Source organism: Phyllostomus discolor, chromosome 8, assembly GCF_004126475.2.
Source record: "Phyllostomus discolor isolate MPI-MPIP mPhyDis1 chromosome 8, mPhyDis1.pri.v3, whole genome shotgun sequence".
NCBI classification, from domain to species: Eukaryota; Metazoa; Chordata; class Mammalia; order Chiroptera; family Phyllostomidae; genus Phyllostomus; species Phyllostomus discolor.
This window is the reverse complement of record NC_040910.2, coordinates 23,858,002-23,885,737: the sequence shown is the minus strand read 5'-3', so window position 1 is coordinate 23,885,737 and position 27,736 is coordinate 23,858,002. Positions and strand designations below refer to the sequence as shown.

Sequence of the window (27,736 nt, the reverse complement as noted above, 5' to 3'; positions counted from 1 at the left end):
GGGATCCAGCTGGGGGTCTCTGCCGTAAAGCCATTATATAAATAGAGGTACTTTAGATAGGGTTTCAGAGCCACACAAGGACAACGCAAGGCTCAATTCAAATAGTTTCTGAGAAACTGGTATAAAGAACCAGGGGTTTGCAAAGCCAAAGTACATGTGAATTACAAAAATGATTTTCAGAGTCTAAAAACAGTCTCAGGCAAACTTTATCCCACAATATTATTCTTAAATCAGGAGAAGTAATTTTTGACAAGATATGGTCAAGTGAGGAAAATAACAATGATCAATTCCCATTTTACTGCTTTTTAAAAAAATTTCAACTTCATTTTGTGTCACAAAAGTTCTTACTCTCTATATCTATATGACAAAAAGAGTCAGCACCTTAAGAAATACATAAAGTGTTTCACCTGAAATAAAAGAGAATTGAAATATCTAATTGTGTCTACTGTTAGGATTTACAAATAGGCCAGCAAACAAAATTTACCATTGAGAGTTCACAGTGTGAAGAATGCCAGAGCTTCAGGGAAAAAAGAGAAACATAAAGGTGCACCAGCCACAACAGCCGATGGTAAAGTAAGCTCAACAACAGAGAAGACATCTTCTTAAAAATGTGAAGAATTTAAGACTTTCCTCTTTTTTAAGTTATAGTTCAAACCGGTACTGTTTTCTGTATACTAACAGTATATAAAAATAATTAATCTTTTTTAGGACCAAAACCCTGTCCTTCTGGAGCACATATCCATAGGTTGGACAGCCCCTTCCCAATGCTATGTAAATCATCTTTTGGACAGCCTCCTCCCAATTCGGTGTAAAGCACCCAAATACTGGAACAGTAAGACGATGTGGTATTTACATGTAAGCAAATGGCACTCAGCTGTTCTTTACCAAAACTGTGTGGGTGTTTAATGGAGCTAAATAGTAGAACATTACGAGCACCACAGAAGTCCTCCCCTTACCTGTGTGCCCACCCATCCTCCTTTAACTCCCAAAGTCAACCAACCATCATATTAACTATTAAAACCATAGAGATTTACTTATATTGGATTTTATCTAGATACACACTTGTGACATACTTATGAGCTCTGCTTCTCTGCTCAGCATTACTTTTTGTCTATTTTTTACATCTAACCTCTCCACCATCAGTTACTTTTGCTTCTAACCATACATCTCTGCTGGAAATGTGAGCACAGTCACCAATGATTTCCATCTTGCCACATCCAGTTGCTGTTTATGCATTATAAACTTTCTTGGTTTGAACTCAGCCTTAGAAATTATTGGTCAAGAATTCCTTATTAAAATTTTAATGATGTACTCCTTTGCCTTTCCTCTCTCCTCCCCAAGGGTTTTATTGTTCAGTTTCAGTTCCTTACCGCTCTTTGTCCATTGCTTTTCTCTCTATTCACTAACCTTGGTTAGCCCTCTTCTCACAAGATAATCAGATTTTACCTGCATGCTTCATATTTCTATTTTCCAGCCAAATGTTTCTAATGAAATATGTCAGCATGTATAAAATTTAACTTTATATGACTCCAGACTTGCTGGTCTTCCTGTGTTCCCCACTTTAATCAATAGCTTCATTCTTTACCGCAATATGCAGGCTAGATAATCAGACATTATCCTTGACCTCTCCCTCCTATGTATATGTAATCACTTATTAAATCAAGATGATTCTGGCCATAAATTATTTTCCAAAAATGGAAAATACTTGAATTATTTGCAAGTATTATTACTACTGCTCTTCCATTTCTGGCCCTATCACCTTTAACCTCTATTACTGAAACAGTCTTAATTCTCATCATTAAACTCAGGTATTTTTCTCAAAATAAAGGTCTTTCATATACTAATGATCTAAGGTCTATGACTGCTGATATTGCTATCTTTATTAGATGGTTCCAATAAGTAGTGCTTTATTATAGAAATTGTGATTTCCTAGAAAAATGAATTTTCTTTTTCTGATAATGTCATTTATCAAATCTATATTCCATTAAGATATGTTTCATATAATGAAAGATGACATTTTCAATGTAATTGTGAATAGTTAGGTGATTTAAAATAACTGTTCCAGGCTACTTTAATATTTCTGAACTTTAGAGTCTTAATTACCTATTCTTTCTAAGAAAGAAATTAGTTTCAATATAAATGTTCACAGTTGATACATTATGTTTGCAGAAACTTAATTATTTCATGCCTAGTAGAAACACATCTTCCTTTGGATCTTTCCATACATAAAGATTATTTTAAATGGAGATAAATTTATTTAAGTTTGACATTAGAATTTGAAACACTAAAACACATATGTATGTGGTTTTAGAAACTGCAATTCAAATCAGTTTAATAGGATTTCAAGAATATATCAGAATTATACAAACTCCTTCTTTTACATAATTTTAAAGAAGTTCACTATCACAATCAAAGCAAGTTTGATTTAACTCAGGAAATAAGATACATGGAAAGCATTTTCAAAACTGAGACACAAATTCAAAAGAACCTATGCACCCCATTCATTGTTCATATTAGCATTGCGTACAATAGCCAAGAGCTGGAAACAGCCTAAGTGCCCATCAGTAAATGAGTAGATGAAAAACTGTGGTGCATTTGCACAATGGAATACTACACAGTAGAAAGAAAGAACTCCTACCCTTCTCAACAGCATGAATGGAACCAGAGAGCATTGTGCTAATTGAAATAAGCGAGGCAGTGAAAGACAAATACATATGATATCACCTATAAATGAAACCTAATCAATAAAACAAACAAACAAGCAAAATAGAAACGGAGACATGGAAAACAGGAACAAACTGACAGTAATCAGAAGGGAGGGGGGATAATGGGGCAAAGAAAGGTCAAGTTAAGGAACATGTATAAAAGACCCATGGATGAAAACATCGGGCAGGAGGTGGGGCTTTGGTAATTGAATGTGGAAGGTGGTGAGTGGGTATGACAGAGGAGAGTAATGAGGGAAAAATGGAGACAACTGTAATTGAACAACAATAAAAAAAGAGGAAAAAATATCATGCCTCTGGTAGTCAGTTTGTTTATCTAGAAATTGCAAATGAAAAAAAAATGTCTAAAATCACTAATCATAGCATAGCACTTTATCATATTAATTTGACTGCAAACATAAGTAAACATAAACATTAGAACACCACTTCTGAAATTAAGTGCCTCTGTTCATACATGGTCATCTTGTCTGATGGCGAGTCACTTGCATTTGCCTACAGATTTAAAGCAAAAATACAGTATCCCATGAAAATCAATCTGAATCAAAAATTTAATTTAATTTTGAGTCCAAAGAAAATAAAACACTGAGTCCTTGTGTGCTCATTTAAGTCCAATAGTTACCGATGGCACTATTAACTTGTTTTTAATTCTATAAAAAAATCCTTTGAACTTGAAAATCTACACATTTTATTAAAATATTTAAGATAACAAAATGCCAAGGGGAGGAGTGTCCATGATCTGACCAGAAGATAGAGTGTTTCCTCTAAGTATCCCCACCTATGTGACTGATACCACTTAAAATTCATTTGATCCCATTAAATAGATTTCTAAGTTTGGTAACCAAACAATGCATGAGAGGGAATATTGGACAACCAGACTGAGAGTTTATTTGCAATACCTTAGTAAAAATCAAAGAATTTTTTAAATAATGCCAATAATTCCAGAGAAAAATGACTACTACCATCTAATGCCTATTGGAAATATTAAAATAATTCATCATATTCAGAAAGTGATAAATTTATTTTATAGAAAACCTTACACCTACTGTAATAACACTGTGAGAGTATAAATAACAGTTAACAATGCATTGGCTTTTTTTTACCATTAATGTTTTACTGTTTGCAATTAACTGTTATTTTACTTCTATTTTGTACCATGGCAGAAAGAAGAAAAACTGGTACCCAAGAAATCTTTCTGTCATTGTTTCTGCCAGTAAATCAAGACAGTTTTTAACTTCTCTGGCCTTAGTCTATTCTTGTAGATATTCATCTAGGGGTTATTTTTTTTTTTAGGAATTATCAGGGGAAATGCATTCTGAATATAAAAAATGATTACTGTTTACTCTTACTATATCTGTCATTTTTATCACTGTCTGCCTGAGATTATATATTCCCAAGGGAAAAAATCCTATCTTTTCAAGTTGCTTTAACTATCACAATACTCTGCACACATAGGTACTTAATATATAATTTTTGAATAAATTGCCTTTTCACTATTGTTATACATTTTATTCTACCTAGTATTTTATAATAGAATAACTTTTAAAGTCATATCTTTATACAAACCTGTTACCGAACTTCACAAAGTGGGTTTAGTTGTAAAGTACTGGAACAGATGGAAAGAAAGGACTAGATATGTATTTTCTATTCATATATAAGTAAAAATATCTTTTTGTTAATGCAGATAAATCTGTACACATTCATTTTGCTACCTCTAAAAGGTCATTATATAGTTTAATGACCTGCTTAAATAAGAATGTAACACCAAAAATGTAACAACCTTCCAGAAAACTGTTTGGTGAGATGACAGGCACATTAAAATATCCCATATAATTCCAGCATTACTTAAAAAATGCCTCCTCTAAATAATTATGTGAACATCACTTTATTGTTAAGAGATAGCTTTGTGATTATCCAATGAAAAAGTTTATAATATGATTGCTTATTACAATAGCTTTCATTACCTAATATCTTTGTAACTCAGAATATTAAAAATGTAGACCTTTTGTGTTATGTAGAATTTTGACCTAATGACAGAATAATTACAATATTGATTAAATTCAGTGTCTTTACTGTAAATAATTTTCATAAAATTATAACCATATTAGCTTCTAGTAGTTCATGAAATCCTACATATTTTCTATCCAAGTCAATAGTTCCTGGTACAACCTGGCTCCTTTATAAACAATGTTTTACTCTTTCTCTATTGAACAGTTTTATCAATGGCTTGGATTTCTTAGTTGCAGAATATTATTCATCAGAAAAACATACTGACTACCCTGACTTCCTTAGCAACTTCAAACCATACCCCCCTAAACAGTATTATTTTTCCTTGTGATATGTGCATGCAGCAATATTATAGGCAAAATTCTTATTTACTGATATTGCAAGGGATCATTATTCAGTCTTGGCTGTGCTGTCATGAAAATAACATATTATTCACATTTGTTTTAATTTTTTTTTAGCTTACAGATCTACCATTCCACCATCAACAGTAGTGCATTTTTGAATAAAAACCCCACACAAATACATCCATTTAATTATATTTTAGAGGCTTGATAAATTATTGATACATCCATTAAGTTATTTTCTGCTATTGCTACATATTTCAACTACTGTTATTTAGTCATATCCATGTATTCTCATAGTAAGGGTTAGGGGATAGGAGTTGAAAGGTTAGACTGATTATTAATAAGTTGGCAAAATAGTAATAATTGATATATGTTTATAGATTTCAGACCTGAAACAAACTTTGCAGTTGCACTAGTTTCTGTAAATACACTGAAGTTCACGTCCTTCAGTTCTTATTTATACTATTCTTTTGGTCCGTCTCCCACATCTCATCTCCCAGGGCCCAAATCTACTCATCCTGTGGACTGTTTCAACTGCTATCACCTTCATCAAGTGTCCTTGATTCCCAAAGCTGGAGACTACAGTCGCAATTAACTTAATATCTTATGTAGGCCTTTCTATGGCACTTATTCCCTTCTATCTTACATGACAGTGTTAAATATGACATAATTAATATAATATACATATAATTTATTCCGTGATGAGCTATATCTTCTCCCTGACATCCTGGGCACACAAAACAGTGTTTACTGCAGAGTGATTAGTGGAAAACACATAGACTTCACAATTAGTTTGATGTGGGTTTGATTATATACTCAGCCACTTAGTTCTTAATTTCTATGTGTTTCAGTTTCTCCATATAAACATAGAATAAATATGCTGCTTTCTTGTTATCTCTGAAAAATATTCTAGCCTTGAGAATAATTTTAAAGGATAATGTTTACTGAGTCATCTTATCTGGTATTCTGCATTGTCATTTAAAGTGGAAATGCAATTTAATTAAATCAGAGGAGCACAGTGATCTCTTGCCTTAAAGCTTGTAACATGCAACTGTTTCACATATGTTAAGTTGCTTGTATCAAGAATTACATAAAATGTAATTCAATGTTTTAATACATAATTTTCATGTGATGAGTAAATTACTATCCTTATTTATATGGATTTTCAGAGATTTAAGCACTCTCTCCAGTATCAGGTCACTGATAGATGGCAAGGCACAATCCAAAAAAATCTTTTTTTTAAAGATTTTATATATTTATTTTTAGAGAGGGAAGGGAGGGGGAGAGAGAGAGAGAAACATCAATGTGTGGTTGCTGGGGGCTGTGGCCCACAACCCAGGCATGTGCCCTGGCTGGGAATCAAACCTGCGACACATTGGTTCACAGCCCGCGCTCAATCCACTGAGCTACACCAGCCAGGGATTAAAAAAAAATCTTTTTATAACAAATACAAATCCTATTCCTTGGAAAGCGATATGTGTGTGAGTATATATAATATTGGATATATATATCATATTGGATATATGTATATATATTTAATATGTAATATATGTGCTTATGTATGACGTTGGTTTCAGATGCTGAGATAAATTTTATTTAACTGATTCTTCAGTGATTTTTAAATATGAACCAGTTAATTTATTTTTTATATTTTTCTTGCACACAGCTCCTAAACCTTTCTTTTCTGTTTTTTTTTTTTTTTCTTTTGTCTCTTAGTTCTTTCTCTTGGAATTATTTTTAAAGAATAACTTGGTAGGATTTTCTTTACCAAATTATCTTTGTAACTCTGCTTTATAAAGCACAAAAAAATCAGTGTAAGCAATTGAAACAATATAAATTATTCCAAAGGAATTTAAATATAATGTTTCATTTTTATGTTAATTATTATTATTAAAATACACGATAAAGAAGATGTGATACATAAATACAATGGAATACTACTCAGCCATAATAAAAGGTGAAATACTGCCATTTGTAACAACATGTGTGGACCTTGAGAATATCATGCTAAGCAATATAACCTGTCAGAGAGAAATTAAGAACCATATGAGTTCACTTATATGTGGGATATAAAACTGTAGGCAACAAGTGAACGAACAAGCAAAAGAAAAACTCATAGACACAGACCACAGCATGGTGGTTAAAAAGAGGGTAGTAAAGGGTAAAAAGGGCAAAATATATGTCGATGAACATGATTTGACTTTGGGTGGTGGGCAGACAATGCAATATTCAGATTATGTATCCCAGAAATGTACAGTTGAAAATTATATAATCTTATTAGCCAATGTCACCCCAATAAATTTAATTAAAATACATATAGAAAGTTGTATTAATCTAATTTGGTTTCCCTGTAAAGATAATGTCAGTATGTAAATAATAAAATTGTTTTTGTTATATTAGAGCAACCGGTCATGTGCTGCTCCTGCTCGAAAATAACCTTGGAAGCTGCACTAAGGATTGAATGTTTTAAACTAGAATCAGGGTTGTCAAATGTTTCCAACTCTTCATTTTAGAACTACTAAACCCCTTAGCTTTTTCATAAATTGCTACACAGCCAAACACTTACGCTGTCTCAATTATATGACTTCTCTTAAGAAACAGCTTGTATTTTGAGATCAAGCAAACATACCCTTTTATGCAAACAAACAGAAAAAATATGAAAGAGAGATTAAGGGTTGACTCTTATACTCACGGAATGTTCTATAAAATTCTTCAAGAGCCAGGTGCTTGTCAGAGTTAAAATCATCGTATTTCAGTAGATCATACAAAGTACAACCTGAAAGATCCTTGCCCAATTCTTCCTGTTTTATCACCTGACAAAAAAATTATAACCACACAATTATATCTGTATCTTAGCAGTTCTATAGTATTATTAGTTACATGTAATAATCAGTTAATAGATCATTTTGAATACGCCATTTGGCAAAGAACCACATTTTAAAAATTTCATCTTCAGTTGCTAGACAATTACCTTTAACCATTTCAGAGTTATAAAGTTAAGATAGATACTTAGAATGTGGTCCGAATGTTCTAATGTAAAAATCTCACAGTAGGACACAGAAAATCTGAACATTAAAATGATATTTTGTATTTCATTCATTTACTTTGCTCCATTTATACTGAGTCAAGGACATATCTCCACATGGAAATTGCCTCCTATGTCTCAGTGACCTATGTCAGAATAAAACAGGGTTCTTTCCCAACAGAACAAGTAGAATAGTCTGTTCCCACTTTTGCCCTTGTACTATTTATGAAAAATGGAGTTAGACTGTTTTTACTCCTCTGCCTGAACTCCTCCCCACTGGAAGTGAAGCCGTTTGGGAGCATGCATTAGCTCTGTGGTCACAAAGGAGCTATTAAGCAAATGACTGTCTCCAGGAGCCAGATAGAATTAATGCACCGATTGATGATGAGAATCTAGCCAAGTGTGGGTGAGGAAAATCATCAAACTGTGCTCTATCCTATGGACTGAGGCTGGAGCTTTTCTACACGCCACTGCTTTTGAGTATTGCCTGCTATATGAAACAGTTCCCCCCAATTTTTCAAACTTTCCTATTTATTCTGGATAGCTGCATAACTGCTCCACGGGCTTTCATGTTCTCCCACAGACAGAGGCAGTAGTTCATATTGCTTAGAGATGCCCTCACAGTGTGTGTTTTTAAAAAGGTAAGCAGGGTGATGAGAAAACAGGCTATGAAGTCAGCTAGCTCTGGATTCATTTCCTGTGAATACCACTTAACAGCTCCATAATTTCTGGCAAATCACTTAACCTTTCCTTAATTAGAAAAAGAATAGTGACATCTCTCTCTCATGCTTGTAATAAAGATCACACAAAACATACACACTCATATATGTATACACATGCATAGTCAGAGGCAGGACAGTACAGACAGTAGACACTCAAAAGGAATCATTCAAAGTTAAAAATAATGACATATATAATGTGCTTCTTATTCAAATAATTCACTATAGATTTTCAAACCAGCTTGTGCTTGTTATGGTGGTGCATTCACAACGTATGACTGTTTCTTTTGGTACAGCAGTGTGTTTCAGAATTTCTTTGTTATATCAATGACAGATTTCTGAGTATAGTTCCTATAGGTTCTCAGATGCTTTTGAGTGATTTTAACTCTTTTTGGAACACTTCTGTGTTAAAAGTTCATCTGCAACTGAACGTGGGTGACCTGTTGAGACAGGTCTAAGGATGGAGCTGAGCATGTGAGTCACTAGAATGCCCCACCCATCTTTAGCCACCTGAGGAAGGATACACAATGTCTACATATGCAAGGCTGAATTTAACTTTGACCACAAAATGGATTCTCTATTCTTACACATTGTATTCAAATGCCATTGATTAAGCTGATAGTTCCTGCTTTTGAGCAGGCAAAAAAGGCAAAACATTTGTCTGTTTTAATTGGTCCATATAAATAGATACTGTTGATTGCAAGAATTAAACCCTGCCCATGAGGACAGTCCAGCGGGAGGGATTACAAAACTACCTAATGGCTTTAGCCATCTCTCCTATCAACCTAATGAGAAAGCAAATACTGCCTTTCTACTTAGAAAGCAACAGAGCTCTCAATCATTCTCCATCTGTTATTTATTAGAGCATGGAAAATGACCTTTCCTGGGTGGGAGGGGAAACAGTGTATTTGATCTTACCTTACTATGCTCTTCCTAAAGATCCATAATGCTATTGTGGCTATTTTGGAATTCAGTGATACCAGGATTTGGTCAGGTATTTTAATAATATTTTAGTGGATTTTATTCTCATACATTTTTGTAATGAGATGAAGATGGGAGAGAAAGTTGGGGGAGAAAGCTGTCATCATTTTTTATCTCATATCGAATTCTGTTTTAATATTTTACTTTAATTAAATCATGTGTGAGACCAAGAGAACAACTTCTACCATTTTCCTGAATGCTGGCTCTGGCATAAGACTAGCTTGATCTTGATTTGATCATGATTATAGAGCTTAAGCTCAGTATGCTATTTTAATACATGCCCTGGAAAAACCCATGGTGTGGCTGGTGACCTTGCTAAAACCCTGTTCATCTACACTGAGCCATGCCCATGTTCAGGAAAGAAGTGATGCATTTCCTCACTCATCAATATTTTAAATATGTATTTTCCTCATTTATTCCATTTTCACACAATGAAGTAGCCTAGTTAAAACCTAGTTTCTAATAAATTCTTCTCCCCTGTAAGTTCCTGATGGATCTCTGGTATAGCCTGGGGTGTTTCTTATGCGGGAGTTACTTTCCCATGCTTTCAACAGCATGGAAAAATTGCTTTAGATATCCAGAGTTTTGATAGCCTTAAAATGATGAGTATTTGACTGTTGGGAAGAAAGCATGATAGAAAATCTACGTGGATTTTTTTCCCTGGTATATAGTAATGCAGTAAGCATATTTTGGCACAGGGGATTTAAACTTGTAGGGCTTTGACAATTCCCTGAACTTCTTTCACTTTCTGTCTGGCACAGGTTTCAAAACTTCCCACTCTCAGCTTCTCACAACACATATGTTACTTACTTTTGAACTAGTAATTCATGACAGGACTAGAGCCAGTGAACATTTTGTCATTTTGTGTCTATGATGATACTTCAGTCTAGTAGCCCACTTATAATTTTATGTTTTCCATTGTAGAATATTGAAGACATTTCCTGTACTTAACCAGGGCTTTGGGAACTTAAGACTAAAGAAATTTTTTTGTTTTTCTTTTTTTAAACCTGACTAAAGATCAAGTAGCATAGATTTTGGGCTCCAAAGAGGTTAAAGTCACCATGACAAGATAAAAATATCAGCAGAATGTATGTCTTCAAGGGAGCTCAGATGCACAAATTTCAAGAGGGGATACATTTAACATCAGCGTAATAGACCTGTCAAAGTAGCATGTGGGATTGTAATAACTCAAAGATGACTCTATCCTTTGGTACTATCTTCTTTTTGTTCCAAAATAGAAAATTGGAAAAAAACACACAAAACAAAACCTGTTCCTCTCCCAAATAAGCTATTCTCCTTAGTATTATTGCATATTTATTTTATTCCATCAGCAATTCAACAAATCATTTTTGATTGTCGACTATGTGACAGACACCCTTATAGGTCCAGAGAATAGGGAATAGAAAGACATACAACAATCCCTTCCATGTGAAACTTACATTCCAGTGAAGGAGTAGCAAAGAAATAAACAACTTAAGCGTAGAGTATGTCAGATGATGATAAGTTATCTAAAAATAAATAAGGTTGGAAAGAGAAATAGTAACTGTCAGAGGTGGGTATGGAAAACTGTCTTCCTGTATAGAGATGCGTGAGCATTAGATTTACGGAGATTGGCATGACCTGGAAATCCAAGATTATACTGACACTCATACAAGGTATAATATACATGAAATTGATTTTGATGCTCTCAAGGAGGTCATGCTGATGAAGATATGGATGAGAGGGTATAAGAGTACAGAGGAGTGGAACCTGCTAGTTCTTTGCCCTCTTCTTTCTTTTCCTTAATGGACACAGGAGAGAATGGCAACTGTGAATTCATGGACAGACACCTCATTCACATGTTCAAGTTATCTGATCTTTTTCTTATCCAAACAATTTTTCTCAGAGTAATTATGACCATGTCAAAGTCTCATCAACCTTAGTGAAATCAGAGCTCAGGAATCCTCTGTTTTAAAGCATGTTGATCACATTTGTGAAGTTGAGAAGAGGCAGATATATTCACTTTTCTACTTGGCAAATGTGTAGATTTCATCAAAGCCTGAGAGTCAGAAAATAAAAATATTCCTTTGATAGGAAGACCCGTCTCCAGACATTAGCTCTAAACTTCCCCTTCACACTCAGAGTAGGTTAACTCCTCCACTGTTTAGTCTGAACACCTTCTTGGGCACTCTCTCTTCATTTCTCCTCTTCCTTTCTCTCTCCTTCTTCCTTTCCCCTCTCTGTGTAAGAAATTATGCCAAGAACTGTGCTGGGGCTAGAAATAAATTAGTAAATAAGAATGACATCATCTGTTCCTCCATGCAGATAATGTGCTAGAAGGGATGAGGGGGAATGTGTAATCAAAAAATTAAATAAACAAGATAATTAGTTGTCAACAGTGCTCCAAAAAGAAACAAGAAGCAAGGACAGGGTAAATGGTTAGTATTATAATTGTTTAGTCATTTGTAACTGATGCCATCCTAAAACAGGTATATTAAAAGGAAAGGATGAAATGAAAATAACTAAAATTAACAGGTTAGAAAGCATTGAGAAATAATATAAGGCTAATATTACTCCTTTTGAAAGACCAGCTGAAGAGATGACATTATTAAGCCTCTGGTGAGAAAGAGTTTTATTTTTAAGGCCTTCTATGTGGCTCACAGGGTATACTCAGACAACATGCATGCCACAATTTTAAATCCACCTTGACATTCTAAAGGCAACATGCTACAAATAATATGTTTATACTTTAAAAATAATTATAATTTTTCAGTTGTATGTTCCATATTATGAACAGCATTTAAAAAAATATTTGAGACTAGTGATGTTAGCATAAGCAGTTAGTTATTTATTAACAAAGGAAGAGGTCAAATGCAATCAAACATTAAAACTGATTAAGTAAGAAGTGGCACTTTTGCAATCACCCCAGGGCTGGGAGTGGAGGGAGAACCAGTTGAGCGGGGAAATTCCTCTGCTGAGGCACATGTGCAGTGCAGTAGAAGCCAAGACTGTGCAGAGGGAAGCCCTTCTACTAAGTGAATATGCAGTAGAAGCCAGATGAAGAGGCAGAACAATGAGGCATGCACAGTAGGAACTAAAATATCCATCCTAAAGGGGAGGAGGCTAGCCTGGGAAAATGTGGGAGAAGGATTGAATAAGATAAGGTCAAGAAACCCAGAAGATCCAGAAAAAAGTCTGGATAGGGTGAGGCACCAACATAGTCCTGGGAAGATCCAGAAAATTGGAAAAAAAGCCTACTTCTCCCAACCAAGGAAATATAATCAAAGCTTAACAAAGGCAGGAATTTCTAGCTCTTCGTAGCATTTGTGTGACAGCCACGCAGGCCCACGTGCAGCACTGAAAGTGGGTCAGAGGGGAACAGAGACTAGCAGAGACTAAAATAGACTACTGAAGCTTCAGATGCTAATGCCAGGCTGATGGTGCAGAATTCCTGGCCCTGGCCCTTCTCGTGGGCTAGATGGGCCCAAGTGCAGGCTTGTGGCCCCAAGGGCTGGACTTCTTCCACAGCAAGACACAGCTAAGCTGCCTGATTGTGTATGAAGCAGTGTGGCAGCCTCTTCAGAGGCATCTGTGTCCTGAACAACCTTCCACTACATCTTGCCACTATTTCTGAAATCCTCCTACACTCGAGTCCCTAACATTCACTTCCCATGACAGCAATAACCTATTTCCAGACCAGTCTACCTCTGGCAACAGTTACGTTTCCAGATGAAAGTACTGGTTTTTAATTGCAGCCCTGAGTTGCACCAAAATCAACAATTACCTTTCTGTGAGTGCTGATTGTTGCTGTTATTATTACTCTGAAATCTTTAGCACTTCAAAAGAAATTCCTAGTACTACTAGGACCTATGTACTGGCATTGCCAATGCCTTTCCAAGTCAAACACCTTGTTTCTCTGGCCTTATTTTGAATACCTGATAGGTTCATGGGCTTTTAAAATGTTAAATAGGATTAATTACCATAGCATTTTCTGGAAGTTCTCACTTATCATTCTTCTCTATCCATTAAAGTGCATACTTATTTGTACTTAATTTGTTCCCACTAAAATAGCCTTTTATATATGAAACAAAAACATTTTTTATCAATCTCAGAGTGTTAAATAAATATGCTGACTAGACATTAGAACCTCTTTAAAAATCTATAAAAATGTAATAGGCTTTATAAACTCAAAATTAAGCATCCATTCCCTATGTACATTCCCCATGTAACATTTTTAATAATTTTAAAAGAAAAGTGTTATGTACAAAGATTGCAAAAACACATTTGCCATGCCCATACTGTTAGCTTAAAAATATGTAGTCTTATTCCTGCTTTGTATTAAATTCTGTAAATGTATTTATATATGGTAGTCATTGAGCAAATGGTTTTTTAAGTCAAATATGTATAACATAATAATCTAAATCCTGTGAACAAGTAGTTCTTTTTATTATTTTAATAAAGAGTTGGCATGTATGCACATTAGGGAAATATTTCATTCTAATATGCATTCCTAATGCGAATCGGCTAATTAAGATGACAAAATCTAAATGAAGAAAAAGCTAAATCAATATACTCAATACAGATGCTTATTTAAACTCAGAATCATGATTGAATGACTTTGCTTACTTAAATTCTACAAGTGTTATTTTAGGAAACTGGAAGAGACCTAAGGAGCAGATTTTCTAAGCTGTTAGTGCCATTCTCCCTCCAGAACCCTGTATTTCCTGCTTTTAAATTAATTGAATAAGAGGTCATTAGACCACGGCAGCTCTAATGCAGAAGTGCCTACATAAGCAACCCAAAATCTGAGCCTCCAAATGCCTCATGGTTACTAAATCAAAACCTAATGATGACCAATCACAAACAGCCATTTGGTTTAAACTACAGCCAATCAATAATTTCCTTAAGTTTGTTTTTGCTTTTTTCCCCCACAAAGTTTTTCCCCAACTCTCCTCTTTGGAGTGCTTCTCACCATTTCCAATTTGGTTTCCCATTTTGAAAGATTTTTTTTGTTGTTCAAATAAACTCTTAATTTAATATGCCTCAGTTTACCTTTTAATAGTGCCAACAAACTCAAAGGGGCCATTGCAGCCAACTATGTCAGCCTGTGTACCCTCTCATCTTACCCTGAAGATCAAATATATTGAGCCACAATGTAAGAAATGGTTGCTCATTCTCCTCTAAGAACAACCTGGACAAATTTCTTTGTGCTTCATACCCTGGCTAACCTCTGAGACCCTACAAAATCCAAATCTGCTCCTATGGCTGTACACATTTCCCAATCTGACCCAATTTCTATTCCTTTCCAACTCAGACCCATCAAAGTGCCCTCTGGGAATACAGCTCTTTGATCAGGAAATTCTTTTATGCTTTCTACTTCTTATAAAAAACATGTTCTTCACCATATTGACTTTTAAAAAGTTCTGGCTGTCTCTTAAGAAAACCATTTGTCCAATAACTTTAACGATTGGAGGATAATTTTCTCTCAGACCCATTCTATCCCAGTGCAAAGAAGATAATAAATAACTATATGCATCCCTATTGGCATTCCTTGATTGCCAAACCAGTCTTACTCTTTGCAAACCAGTCTTCACCAGATAGGTGGGTAGGTAGGTAGGTAGGTAGGTAGATGGATGGGATCTACTCTTTGAACTTCAGATACATGATTCTCTCCTGTTCTCATCCCATAATTCATGAATGGATAAAGCTCCTGATTCATGATATCTCTGTCCACTTTTACTTACTCTTTCAATATTCCCAGTGACTGCAATATCCATGTGAATAAATGATGCACAAGAGTTCTCTGCTTCCTTTCACAATGAACAATCATTAACTTTTTCTCTTCCAATGAACTTTTCCTACAAGCCAGCCTCCCAGGAGGATCTTGTTCATAGCTTAGATCACATCATCCTGCAATCTTGATTTCAGGCCTATTTTAGGAGATGTATTTTAGGTGATGTATTATATGTTCTTAAGACCGCAAATGCACTATCATGAAGCTGAGTGCCGGCCCACCCTAGTCATATATACATCACTTAGGGAGACACCAGGATGTCCTGGTCAAGTCTGTGACCATGCTTCAAAGAAAGAAAATTCTTTAAATGTCTGTTGAGACTTTTGCAGTGAGCTATTACTCTATGAGACATGCACTGAAAATTTCAACCAATTTAGAATATATTGCTACAAGAACAATTTCCACTGAAGCAAGTGTTATTAAAGCTCGGATTTCACAGTAGACCGAAAGAGAGTGCCGAATTCTTACTGTTGGAGAATACAATTTGAGAGGGCACAGAGAGATCCAGATAGCATAAATGAACCTCAGATACCTATTTAGATTTAGAGAGTGGAAGTAATGTAGAACACCATAGAAGCAATTTTTCACACCTTATCAGAATGGCCCTCAGGAAAAGCCAGAACATTTGGTTGTCTTTAACATACAGAGTTGGTTACTGGCAGAGACAATTCAGTTCAACATCTTCATTTTGAATGGGATCCATGCAATACAGCACAGATTCAAGAAAAGATATAGGGCTTCCTAGAACTAAATGAAATGTCTATTTACCTATTTTCAGTAAAGAGAGTATAGACATTTGAAAACAAAAGTGCACTAAAAACATTTAAAATGTGATTGAAATCTCATCTTTGTCACATAGTAGTTAAGAGACTTATATGAAAGTGGAGACAACAATAATCTGTTTATTTCTATAAAAAAAACAAATTTGATACCCCACTCCACCCTACTAGCCAACTCTATGTCCTTTGGGGAGACAGAAATTATCAGCCGAGGGATGAAAGTGGGCCTGGTACATACTGAGAAGTGTGAGAGATATGGGGTTTTACTGTGTTCTAAGGGCATACAAAATATGTCAGAAGACAGAGACTGGGGAATTCCGCTGGTCTCTGGGACTGAGGATATGGCTCTCCCTTGGGGAAGAATGTGACAGATTTGGGTTTCAGATATTCTGTAACTTGCCATTAGTTTTTAATAAGGGTAAATGTTGGCAATTGTGAAATGTGATATCTTTAGTTATGCAAGTTGAGGAAGAAAATCTAAATTTGAATTGTACTGTTTTAAATAAGGAATTTGGAGCCCCAGATAAAATGGAGGGATTGGAGTTGAGAGATAAACTTGGGGACGCACCCATGGTAATGGAAATGCTGTGGTTCACACCGTGGACCCAGCTGAAGGAAGGGAAAAGTGCATAAGGGCTTCTTTGAAACTATTTTAATTTGTGATTCGTGGAATGTGTGATGTAAACCCAACCTCTGTCTCCCTTAGATATCTTCAATGAGGTCCACATTGCTTTTTGCAAATGAATATTTGCATATGTGTGTTGTGTTTATAACTCAGAGAAAAGTGAAAAGGTGAAAACCAACAACAGTTATTACTACATCCAACAGATATTGTACTTTAATATAATGGTAGTATCATTACTATTACTATTACTACTACTGTTACTTAACTCAGTTACTATAATATTTTTTATTTCTTATAACTTAATTTTGTGGGAAAGAAAAACTGCATTAAAATAGGTATTTGACATATTGATATATAGAGATATTTTAGTGTAATATATATCATCTCAAAATAAATATATATATATATGAGATTCTTTTTTATGTTCACTTCAATTTAACATTATATGTGTAAAATTGAAGACACTATATACTCTAGGAAAAATGTCCAACATTGCAGGCTGCAGAACAACAATATTTACCTTTCTCTAGGATATAATTTGGGATTTAACTACATTCATGCTAGCTTTATAAGATAAGTAAGTGGGTACTTCAAATGACATGAGCAAAATAAATACCATAACATGTTATCACTTATTTTTTCTAATTTCTTAGAATAATCAAAACCATTTCTCCTCTTTTATAAGATAATTTTTTTCATTTTAAAACTTGGTATCAAAACTTTTTTCATGTTTAATAATGTATATATAGATTTTGGGTCATAATAACTGCTACCTAACGAAACTTGGTTTGGTCTCACCTACTATTCTACTCTAAGCATTAAAAAGGTGCAAAAGCTGAGCATAATAGAAATACTGAGCAATTACTCATCCACTAATCCAGACACAGGGGCCTTCTTCATTTTCATTGTCATCGTAGCATCCTCACAAATGTTAGATTTGAACATATAATTGTGGCAAAATATGACACCATGTTTTCTATGTGCTAGCCATGTTTCTAGGAATCTTACATGTTCTAAATAATGTAAATATCTCATCAAATTTATGTACTAGGTACTATTATCATTGCAAATCTATAGAAAAAGAAACTGAGACATAGAGTTTAAGAAACTTGCCGAAAGTCACAAAGGTAAGTACTAAAGATGTCATCTGAACTCAAGTTTTATAGTCAAAGTTCTTAAGCATTATGCCATGACCATAAAAAAGAAAACATTTTTGAAAAATATCCCAGGACTTTGTCAATTTAAAGCCACTCAGTCCTTTGCTATTTCAACATTCTCTTTTGGCCTTTTGAAATGCATATTCCATCTCAACCTTTGTTGATTTCTCTTCAGTTGTTAGTTACCTGCTTAAACTCTACCAAATCCTCAATTATCAATGGCAAATCTAACAGTGTTCAAACATCAATTTTATCAGCTTCTAAACCACAAGGCTTTTGAAAGTCCAAAATTTTACTTTGTGATAAACTTTCATTTTACTGCTGGATATTTGCAACACACAACAACCAGCCTCCGACTGGAGGACTAAGTGCGCAGTGTCGGCAGTCCCATTAAGCTGGAGTGGTGGAAGGGTGGATGGGCTGGATTGGATCTGTTTCTATACCTGATCAGTATATACTAGCAAATATTTTCTTGCTATGACAAGTTGTTAACCCCGACACTAAAGATTCTACTCCCTTTATCAACTGCTTTTTATTGTGTCTTTTTCCCCTCAACTAGACAGGCCTCTAGGTTCTAATTTACTTGGAAACCTGCAGGAGCAACACTAGCATATATACTCATTATGTCACATAAGAATAGAATGTGTATAGCCAGTTTTCATGCTGCACTTAAAAAGCTTCAAAGCCAAATCATGTTCTTTAATTTTTACTTGTCACTGGCAGTATCTTAGGTTACATGTTACATTTTCTGCTAATAATAGGTTGTAAATTATTAACAGCCACCATTAAGATCCTTTCCTTCTTTACTCGAAGTTAAATTAGTTGCAAATTTCATGTTAAATTATGATATATGTTTCCAAGTTTATGAGTAAAATGCATATGTATTACTGGTTATAATGCAACATATAGATTCTCAAAAAGCACTTGTAACTTAAAAATACACAAGTCAAAAACAATAACTGTGCTATGAATAGCTAGAAATTTATTTTATCTCCTCCACGATGCCTGTTATAACCTTCTGCTCTTTTCATAGTTGATTGCTGACAGAGGAAATACTAACATTTCCACTGTACATTGGGGAAGGAAAGAGTGGAATGTGTGCAGAAGGAAGTCAGTAAACACTACCTCCCCAGATCCTGCCTTGCAGGAACCTCATGGGTGGCCAAGATATCAATGGACTTCTGAAGATAATTACTGCTCTCACATCCTAACTTTCAGATGAACTTGAAGGACACGTTTCAGACATAAAGCAAGTTCTAATCAAAGGTAAAAAACTAAACTAAACTTTATAGCAGATGAGCTTTTTTAGTGGTTGAATTGTGTCCTTCCAAAAGATGTTTTAAAGTCTTAACCCCCAGGGCCTCATAATGGGACCTTTTTTGACTTGGGGTTGTTAAAGATGGAACTAGGTAACTTAAGATGAGGTCACACTGGAATAGAGTGCACATTTTCCAGTATTACTGGTGTCCTTTTGTTATCTTCACCCGAGAACATTTTTTTTTTTCATTGCTTAGAGTGGGAGTGGGAGAGAGAGGGAAAGAGAGGGAAAGAGAGGGAGAGAGGGGGAGAGGGAGGGAGAGGGAGAAAGAGAGAGAGAGAGGAGAAATATCAATCAGCTGCCGCTCTACACACCCAGATTGGAGACCAAACCTGCAACCTAGTATGTGCCTTGACCAGATATCAAACCTATGACCTCTCATTCTACTGGTCCATGCTCCAACTGAGCCACTCTGGTCAGGACTAACTGGTGCCCTTGTTAGAAGAGGCATGATGATGTAAAGACAGATACACAGAGAAGGCAATGCAACTATGAAAGCAGAGGTTAGTGATATGTGTATAAGCCAAGGGATGCCTACTACTACCAGAAGCTGAAAGAAACAAGGAAAACTTTTCCCTTAAGGCTTCAGAGGGAGCACGGGCCTGCCAATACCTTGATTTTGGACTTCAAGAGACTGAGAGAGAGGTTGCTTTGGCCACTCAGCTTGCCATTTTGTTATGACCATCCTGGGAAACTAATACAAATGTGAACGTGGTACAAACTTCAAACAGATAGAAGCAATGGGCTGCCACTGCCATTCTATATTGATTAGCAATTTCCCCTTTGCATTTAGATGTGGTCGTTATAATAGTACCTAGATTTGGTCAGTTCATGTTTGGTACCCAATGAATACTTGCAGTGGTGGAAATGTTAATAAAAACTAAAAATACTATAAAAATAAAAAAAATAAGAAGTAAAAAACAAAAATGAAAGCACAATATATTTAAATGTCAGACACACACAGATCAAGGTGGTGTCTTAATTATAAATTCATTTTAATGTAGTCATTTCTTATTTTACTGAAGATAAAATTCCAAAGTTTCATTCTTGAAAAATAAATCATAAGGCATATAACATCACAGATACCTTAATTACATTTTTCTATTTTTACCCTAAAATTCCAGAATTCAGTTGCTTAAATCCTAGTGCCTGGGACTTAGTAACTACTCAATAAATGTAGGCTGAATTTAAAAGATAATGAAAATGATATAGATGTTAATTAACTGGAATGGCAAGAACTATAGTCAATTTGCTCACAAGGTCACATTAATATGAAGTCTCCAAATTAAGTTACACTGTTCTAAAACTTGGAAATACTTGCATGATAGGGCCAATATTCTGTAATGTCAGATTTTTTTAAATAAGCCATAAAATAAGCCATAAAAGATGAATGGTATAATGTTATGGAAATAGACTATTGATTTTTTTGAAAACTAAATTAACTGCCATACACAGCAGCAAACTATACCTCAAGATACAACATAAGGATAAGTCAGCAAAATTCTTTAGTGCTATCATCATTTTCCTAGTCACTCTAGACTGGCTTTTTTTCTCTAATAAAAACCTGAAACCTGCATGTATTTCTGGAGAAGTCATGTGTCACTTATTTTACATTTCCAGTATTATCCAGACTTGGCTTAGATTCTGTAATCTGGCTCTCACATTTACTTCAACTGGTCCATCTGTCTCAGTGACATGCACATAAAAGTATTTCTATTTTTGCAAATGGACCACATAAACAGCTTTTGTTTATTAATATGTTGTCTTTAATAACAAGATTTTTACAGGTATCATTTAGGAGACAATTTTCAAAGAAATGAAATTTAATAATGGGGACTTAATATTAAATAAAAGTTAAATATTTTATCATTGATCCTTGGTTATTGAAAAAGTACTGGAATATATTCATGATTCAATATCCTCTTAAATCATTTTCTTTTTACATTATGTTATATAAGTGCTCAATTGCTGGTCAGTAGTTTCCTTGAATACTAAATAAACAAGGTTTTACTGACTTACAGAAAATTGTACATTACAAAGTCTCCAGAATATACCTGAAGATATCTTATCAATGCAATAAAATAAAGCTGGTAATTCTTTTATATATTTAAAGTATAGGTGCCTGTCAACTACTCTTTTTCAAAACTGTAAAATGTAATATAGTTACTTGAAATTAGCATTGCTTATAGAGCAGTCAAGTTTTACTCTAAAAAATATTGTATGTCCACCCTCTCAAATAATATAGATTAAATATACATTTTATTAATATACAATAAGATCACATGAATATAAATATTTTGTATGTGTTATATTTAAATAAGTCTCTTAATTTAATTACCAGCCATACCTGAGTTAGTTCATTAATATCTATAAGTCCATTACTGTCGGCATCAAAATATTTAAACATTTGATCCACCAAAAATTTCTTCCGAGATGCATCATCATCGTTAGGGTTTTCATTTTCTTGTGTAATATCTTTTTGATTTTGCAAATCTAAAAGCATGCTTTTCATCTTGCTGTATTCAGGAGCCTTGCAGTTCTCTCCTGTAACAAAAGAACTAAGTTATTTTCAAAGCAATATTGTTGAAAATGAGTCATTTATTTTATTAATGTTTACAAACTGGTATCTTATAGATATCATACTTTGTACATAATTTTTATGTTTCTATGTTGCATATTTTAAACTTGTGCAAGGAAAAAATGGGTTATTTTTATGGCAGGAGAGAAAATTTTCATCTTATCAAATCTAATGACAATGTATTTACTGTGTATTTCCTCTATACCAAAGCCATTGGTTCTATGAGGGACATAGAAATACATGATGACTCTAATTAGCTCCAGTGCTTAAATACATTATCTTAGTTTGAATTCTCACAATACATCCCTATATTGATAGTTTCACAGAATTGTTAAAATATTTTATTTATTTGCCTTTAGAGAGAAGGGAAAGGAGGTAGAAAGAGGAGAGAAACATCGATGGGTTGCCTCTCTCACTTCCCCAATGGGATCCAGCCCACAACCCAGACAAGTGCCTTGACCTGAGATCAGAATGGCGACCCTTTGGTCCCTGGGACAATGCCCAATGCACTGAGCTTCACCAGTCAGAGCTGGTTTCACAGATTTTGAACGTGAGGCACAGGAAGATGAAATGGCTTACTCAAGACAAAGGGTTGATGGTGATGAATTTTGCACTTAAACATGTATATATCTGGCTCCAAAATACTACAGCATATTTTTAATTGGAAGTATTCTTTTACATTTGGGTTTGTTTTGAAGAAGTTTAGTATGTGTATATGTACATTTTTTGACATTTCATATTTTTATTGTTGTTCAATTACAGTTGTCCCACCTTTTTAAAACTTTTTTATTAATTCTATTATAACGTCACTAAGTTCATACTTGTATTCTTCTGAAAGTCCTTAGTTATTCTCCAGTATCCATTTATCTCACCTTTTAGAGCACTTAGTATATAACATGATATATATTTGCATATTGTATCTTAAAGATTTAACTTTTCAAATTTCACCTCCACAATGGAAGTATAAGTTTATTGAAGTAACACTGCGTTACATATCTTCCATACCTCCTGCAAACAACCATCAAAGTAGTGGGAACATCACAGTTAATGAAAATAATTGCTGGGCTTAATGTCTTTAGAAATAATTGCAATTGTTCTAAAACCTTTACATGATTATTTTATGAAGGATTTTAATTATAATGGACTCATATAGTGATGTCTTTATAAACAGTGCATTGAAATGAATTGTATACCATTAAAGTAAATGTGATATAAACTACAGCACAGAAAATACAGTGCCTAATATAATTTATAAATGAAAAACAAAGTTGCTATTTTAGTACCTAAAGAGTTTTCACATGTTTTTAGGAAAAAAAAGTTAACTTTATCATTGTGGTCAAGTTTGACAATTAGAATTTGACAAAATCTATAACTTTAAAAGATTTCTAAAGAATTTTAAATTTCTTTAAAATTTAAGATTTCTAAGCAGCCTGGGTTGAAAAGCAGTATTTGATTTTCATTCCCTTTTAAGACAGAAAACAACCTCCGCTAGAGTGACGAGAGACTATCTTATTTTTCAAAGACTGAAATGACCACTGTGGTTCATCAGTTTTACTGTTTAGCAAAACTGTCAAGAATTTCTTTTTTTACATTAAAATGTAAACTCAGTGCTGAAGATTAAGTCAGTTTTTGCATTATTCTGTTTTCAGTAAAGAACAGTAACAAGAATAAGTTTTTATAATATCAGAGAAATCACTAACAAAGGAGAGGAGTAATAAAATCCAGAATAATAGGTAGCAATTCTGGTTTCCATGAAAGCAGCACAAAGGAGCCTTCAAACATGTGTGTAGGTGTGTGTACATGCACAAACGATGTGTGTGCATGTGTGCACATGTGGGTATGCTTTAGGAAGAGAGAGAAATGTGTGATGAAAAATGAGAAAAAAGATAATAGAACCCTCCAGCAGCCCCACCCAGAATTTCTGTACTTGACCTTGGATTTGTATGCCTTTTCATTTGACTAATAGGGAGAGGATGGGCTTTGAGTCTGGAGGCGCTGACCTGTGATCATAGGCGATAAGATCAGAATGTCGATGACAGGTGGATGAAAAAGAGAATTTAAATGCTGGAAACATTTTAACTAAAATTTAAATTTAGGGAATACAGTTTGGGTTATTGCACTCTAATTTTAGTCTAATCAAATAATGGGATGACCGTGATGCTATTAATATTTTTTGTTTCTAAATTATAAATTTCCTAAGTCTAAGCATTTGAGGAATTGTTGGCAATGTAAAACAGAAAAAAAGAAAAAAAAGAAAAAAATCTTTCGTCAAGGCAAGTGAAAAATTACCTTAAAAAAAAAGAAAAGAAAAAAAAAGCTTTGAATTGAAGGCATACATATTCTCTGGAAATGTACAATGAGCAGTAATAAAATTATGTAAGGCTGTTTAATTTACAGTTTTAATAAAAATGTGTCACACATTTTAAAGTAACAAATGTGTACACCTGTTATTAATAACAAATTGCATACAATGCAAGCTTCCTATGTACCAGGAACTTTGTATCCATTAAATCACTTAACCTTCACACCACTCCAAAAAGACAATATAATTATCACCATTTTACAGATGATGAACCAAGGAACAGAGATTATATAATATGTTCAAAGTTGTGGAGCTAGAAGGAAACAGAGCAATTTTTACACACAGGCAATATCTTTTCTATCATTTATTCTCCACTCGTCTTTAGAACTCAGCTTTAAAATCAACTTACACATAGATTCAGTAAGTTTGTCCAAGGATAATTTGTAAAGTGAAAAATAAATATAATAAACTCAAGGCAATATGGCATCTTAAATTACAGGTATAGAAAGCAGAACTGGAAAAGAAAAAGTAGTATTTGAGAAGGAAGAAAGCTTTGAGAGAGTACTGAGGAGGAGGAAACTAATGGGAAAAGAACTTTTCAAGGAAGACGGTATGACGGAATGTCACAGAGTTGTTACAGAACGGAAGATAAACAATAAAACATGCCCATTACATTGCTTAAATTAGAAGCCAGAGGTCACTTTAAAGGATAATTTTAGTGAATACACTCAGCACAATTCATACTACAGTGGGTTAAAGAATAAAAACAAAGTGAGGATTTGGAAATATTAAATAGTTACTACCCTTCAATAAGTTTCAATGTTAAAGAAAAAGAACCAATGTTATCAGTGAAGAAGAACAGATATTTAGACAGCATGGCCTCAGGCAAGAATGACATCAAGCAGGAAGGTAAGGAATGTTTGTTTGTTTATTAATGTGCTTTGGTAGGATTCCTTTCTCAACACTTACTCAACGGGCTGTGCTAGATTAGTGTAGCTAAGAGAAACAAAGACCGTCCTGATTTGCTTCCTGCTTCGGGAGAGCAGGAAGAAACCTGCTCTGCTGACCCAGTCCTAGGCCTTGGGAATGAGACAAAAGAGGTCCCTATGTGGCAGTATCTACATCATCTTTCTCCCTATGACACTGTTGCTGTGCTGATTTTCAACTCAGAGTCATTCTGTAAAGGGAGTTAAAATCCATTTGGCCTTGTGTGGCCTGGGTAGATGCAGAAATTCTGACCTTCAAATGACCCCAACCTGTGTAGACAGCAGTACCTCTCCAAGTCTCCATGGAAGTGAGGATAATTGCATTTTATGTATCTGACAGTGCAACCTTATCAGCTTTGAGTACATAGTGCTCAAAAGTATAGGTTATATCAATTAGGCTTACTATTACATTTTTCAAAGGCTGTAATTTGTTTCTATCTTTTTGAAATTACACTTTTATCCTTCCCTCGAATCCATCAGTAAAAAGTACCACTTCCTCTCAACACAAGTATATTCAAATCTAAGTATATAAGAATACCATTTTTCTCTTTTAACATTTACAGTTAGAATTTGATTAATTTTATTCTTACATAAGTTAAAATCTTAAAACTTCAAAGAATAAAAATTGAGTGCTTTTATTTTAGGATCAACTCTATTCATGATTAGAATGTATATTGAAACTATTTTTTCCTCAAACCATTCCATAATTCCTAAAATGATTATTTTATGTATCTTTCCTTCTATGTACTTTTATGAAAATACTTTGTGCTTATATAAAGTAATATATCAAAAATTTGTATATAGATTTAATAAGTTTATACAAGTAAAATTCAACATGGAAACTACTATATTCATATTAAGTTGTAAGTTGTTAAACTGTGTGTATGAAGCAATTAAATTATCTTCTTTTTAAAAAAGTTTTATTTATTTATTTTTGGAGAGAGGGGAAGGGAGGGGGAGAGGGAGAGAAACATCAATGTGTGGTTGCCTCTTGCATGTTCCTACTGTGAATCTGGAAAGTAACCCAGGCAAGGACCCTGACTAGGAATCGAACAGGTGATCCTTTGGTTAGCAGGCCGACACTCAATCCAATGAGCCACACCAGATAGGGTTAAAATGATCTTCTTTAAAAGTAGTCTGGATTTTTTTCCGGACTTCCGGCAAGATGGAGGAATAGGTGGACTCACCGTATCTCCTCACACAACCAAGATTAGAACAACAATAATTTACAGATAGAATAACACCCAGAACTGATAGAGGATTTATCTGAATGGAAGTCGGGCAGCCGAGAAGTTGAAGTAGACCTGTACATACAGACTGGCAGGAGAAGACGAGCCGGGCCGGCTCGGGGCTGGCACGGGTCGGCCCCAGTGGAGGTCGGGGAAAATTTGGCGTGAAATCAGCGTGACAGGCATCCGGGGCGCAAGAACACAGCAGTGACCCCTGAGTACGCAAGCTGCGGCTGGCGGGCCCAGTGAGGCAGCGATTGTGGACCAGGGCAGAGCTCGCACCCCAGGATCCCAGAGAAGGGTCTGAGTCCAGGAGAACGGAACTGCCGCCATTGTTCCCTCCCATCCCCACTCCCACCCCCGCCCCCACATATAACGTCACAATCTAGCGACTGGGGTGCCCAGCCCTGGTGAACACCTAAGGCTCCGCCCCCCACCGTAACAAGAGCAACCAGACCAAAAAAAAAAAGGAGAGACAGGGAGAGATATGTTTCCAACAGAACAGATCAGTCCCCCAGGACTCATCCTTTTGAGCGACTAAGAAATAGCCAATCTATCAGATGCGCAGTTCAAAACACTGGTGATCAGAAAGCTCACAGAATTGGTTGATTTTAGGCGCAAATTAAATGAAAAGATGCAGGTTACCATACAAGAGATGCAGGAAGATATACGGAGGAGAGCCAATAGTGAAAGGAAGGAAACTGAGTCTCAAAACAATACAGTGGACCAGAAGGAAGATAGAATCAACCAAGCAGGAAAGCATGATGAGATAAGAATTCAAAAAAATGAGGAGAAGCTTAGGAACCTCAAGGACACCTTTAAATGTTCCAACATCTGAATTATAGGGGTACCAGAAGGGGAAGGGGAAAAGCAACAAATTGAGCACGTATTTGAACAAATAATAAAGGAGAACTTCCCCAATCTGGCAAAGGGAACAGTCTTCCAAGAAATCCAAGAAGCTCAGAGAGCCCCAAAGAAGTTGGACCCAAGAAGAAACACACCAAGGCACATCATCATTACATTAGCCAAGGTAAAAACGAAGGAGAGAATCCTAGAAGCAGCAAGAGGTAAGGGGACAGTCACCTACAAAGGAGTTCCCATCAGACTGTCAGCTGATTTTTCCAAAGAGACCTTACAGGCAAGAAGGGGCTGGAAAGAAATATTCCAAGTCATGAAAGACAAGGACCTACATC

At 35.0% G+C, this 27,736-nt stretch overlaps 1 protein-coding gene across 5 annotated transcripts in view; it reads right to left on the bottom strand.

Moving 5' to 3' along the window:
• FSTL5 (follistatin like 5) overlaps positions 1–27,736 on the bottom strand; it is a 546,524-nt gene that overhangs the window by 240,500 nt on the left and 278,288 nt on the right. For all 5 annotated transcript variants that reach the window (XM_028519771.2, XM_028519772.2, XM_036031946.1 and 2 more), the window contains 2 exons: positions 21,796–21,992; positions 7,764–7,884 (listed from right to left, as the gene is read on the bottom strand). In XM_028519771.2, coding sequence (XP_028375572.1) covers positions 7,764–7,884; positions 21,796–21,992 — 318 coding nt within the window. The remainder of the gene's footprint in view (positions 1–7,763; positions 7,885–21,795; positions 21,993–27,736) is intronic.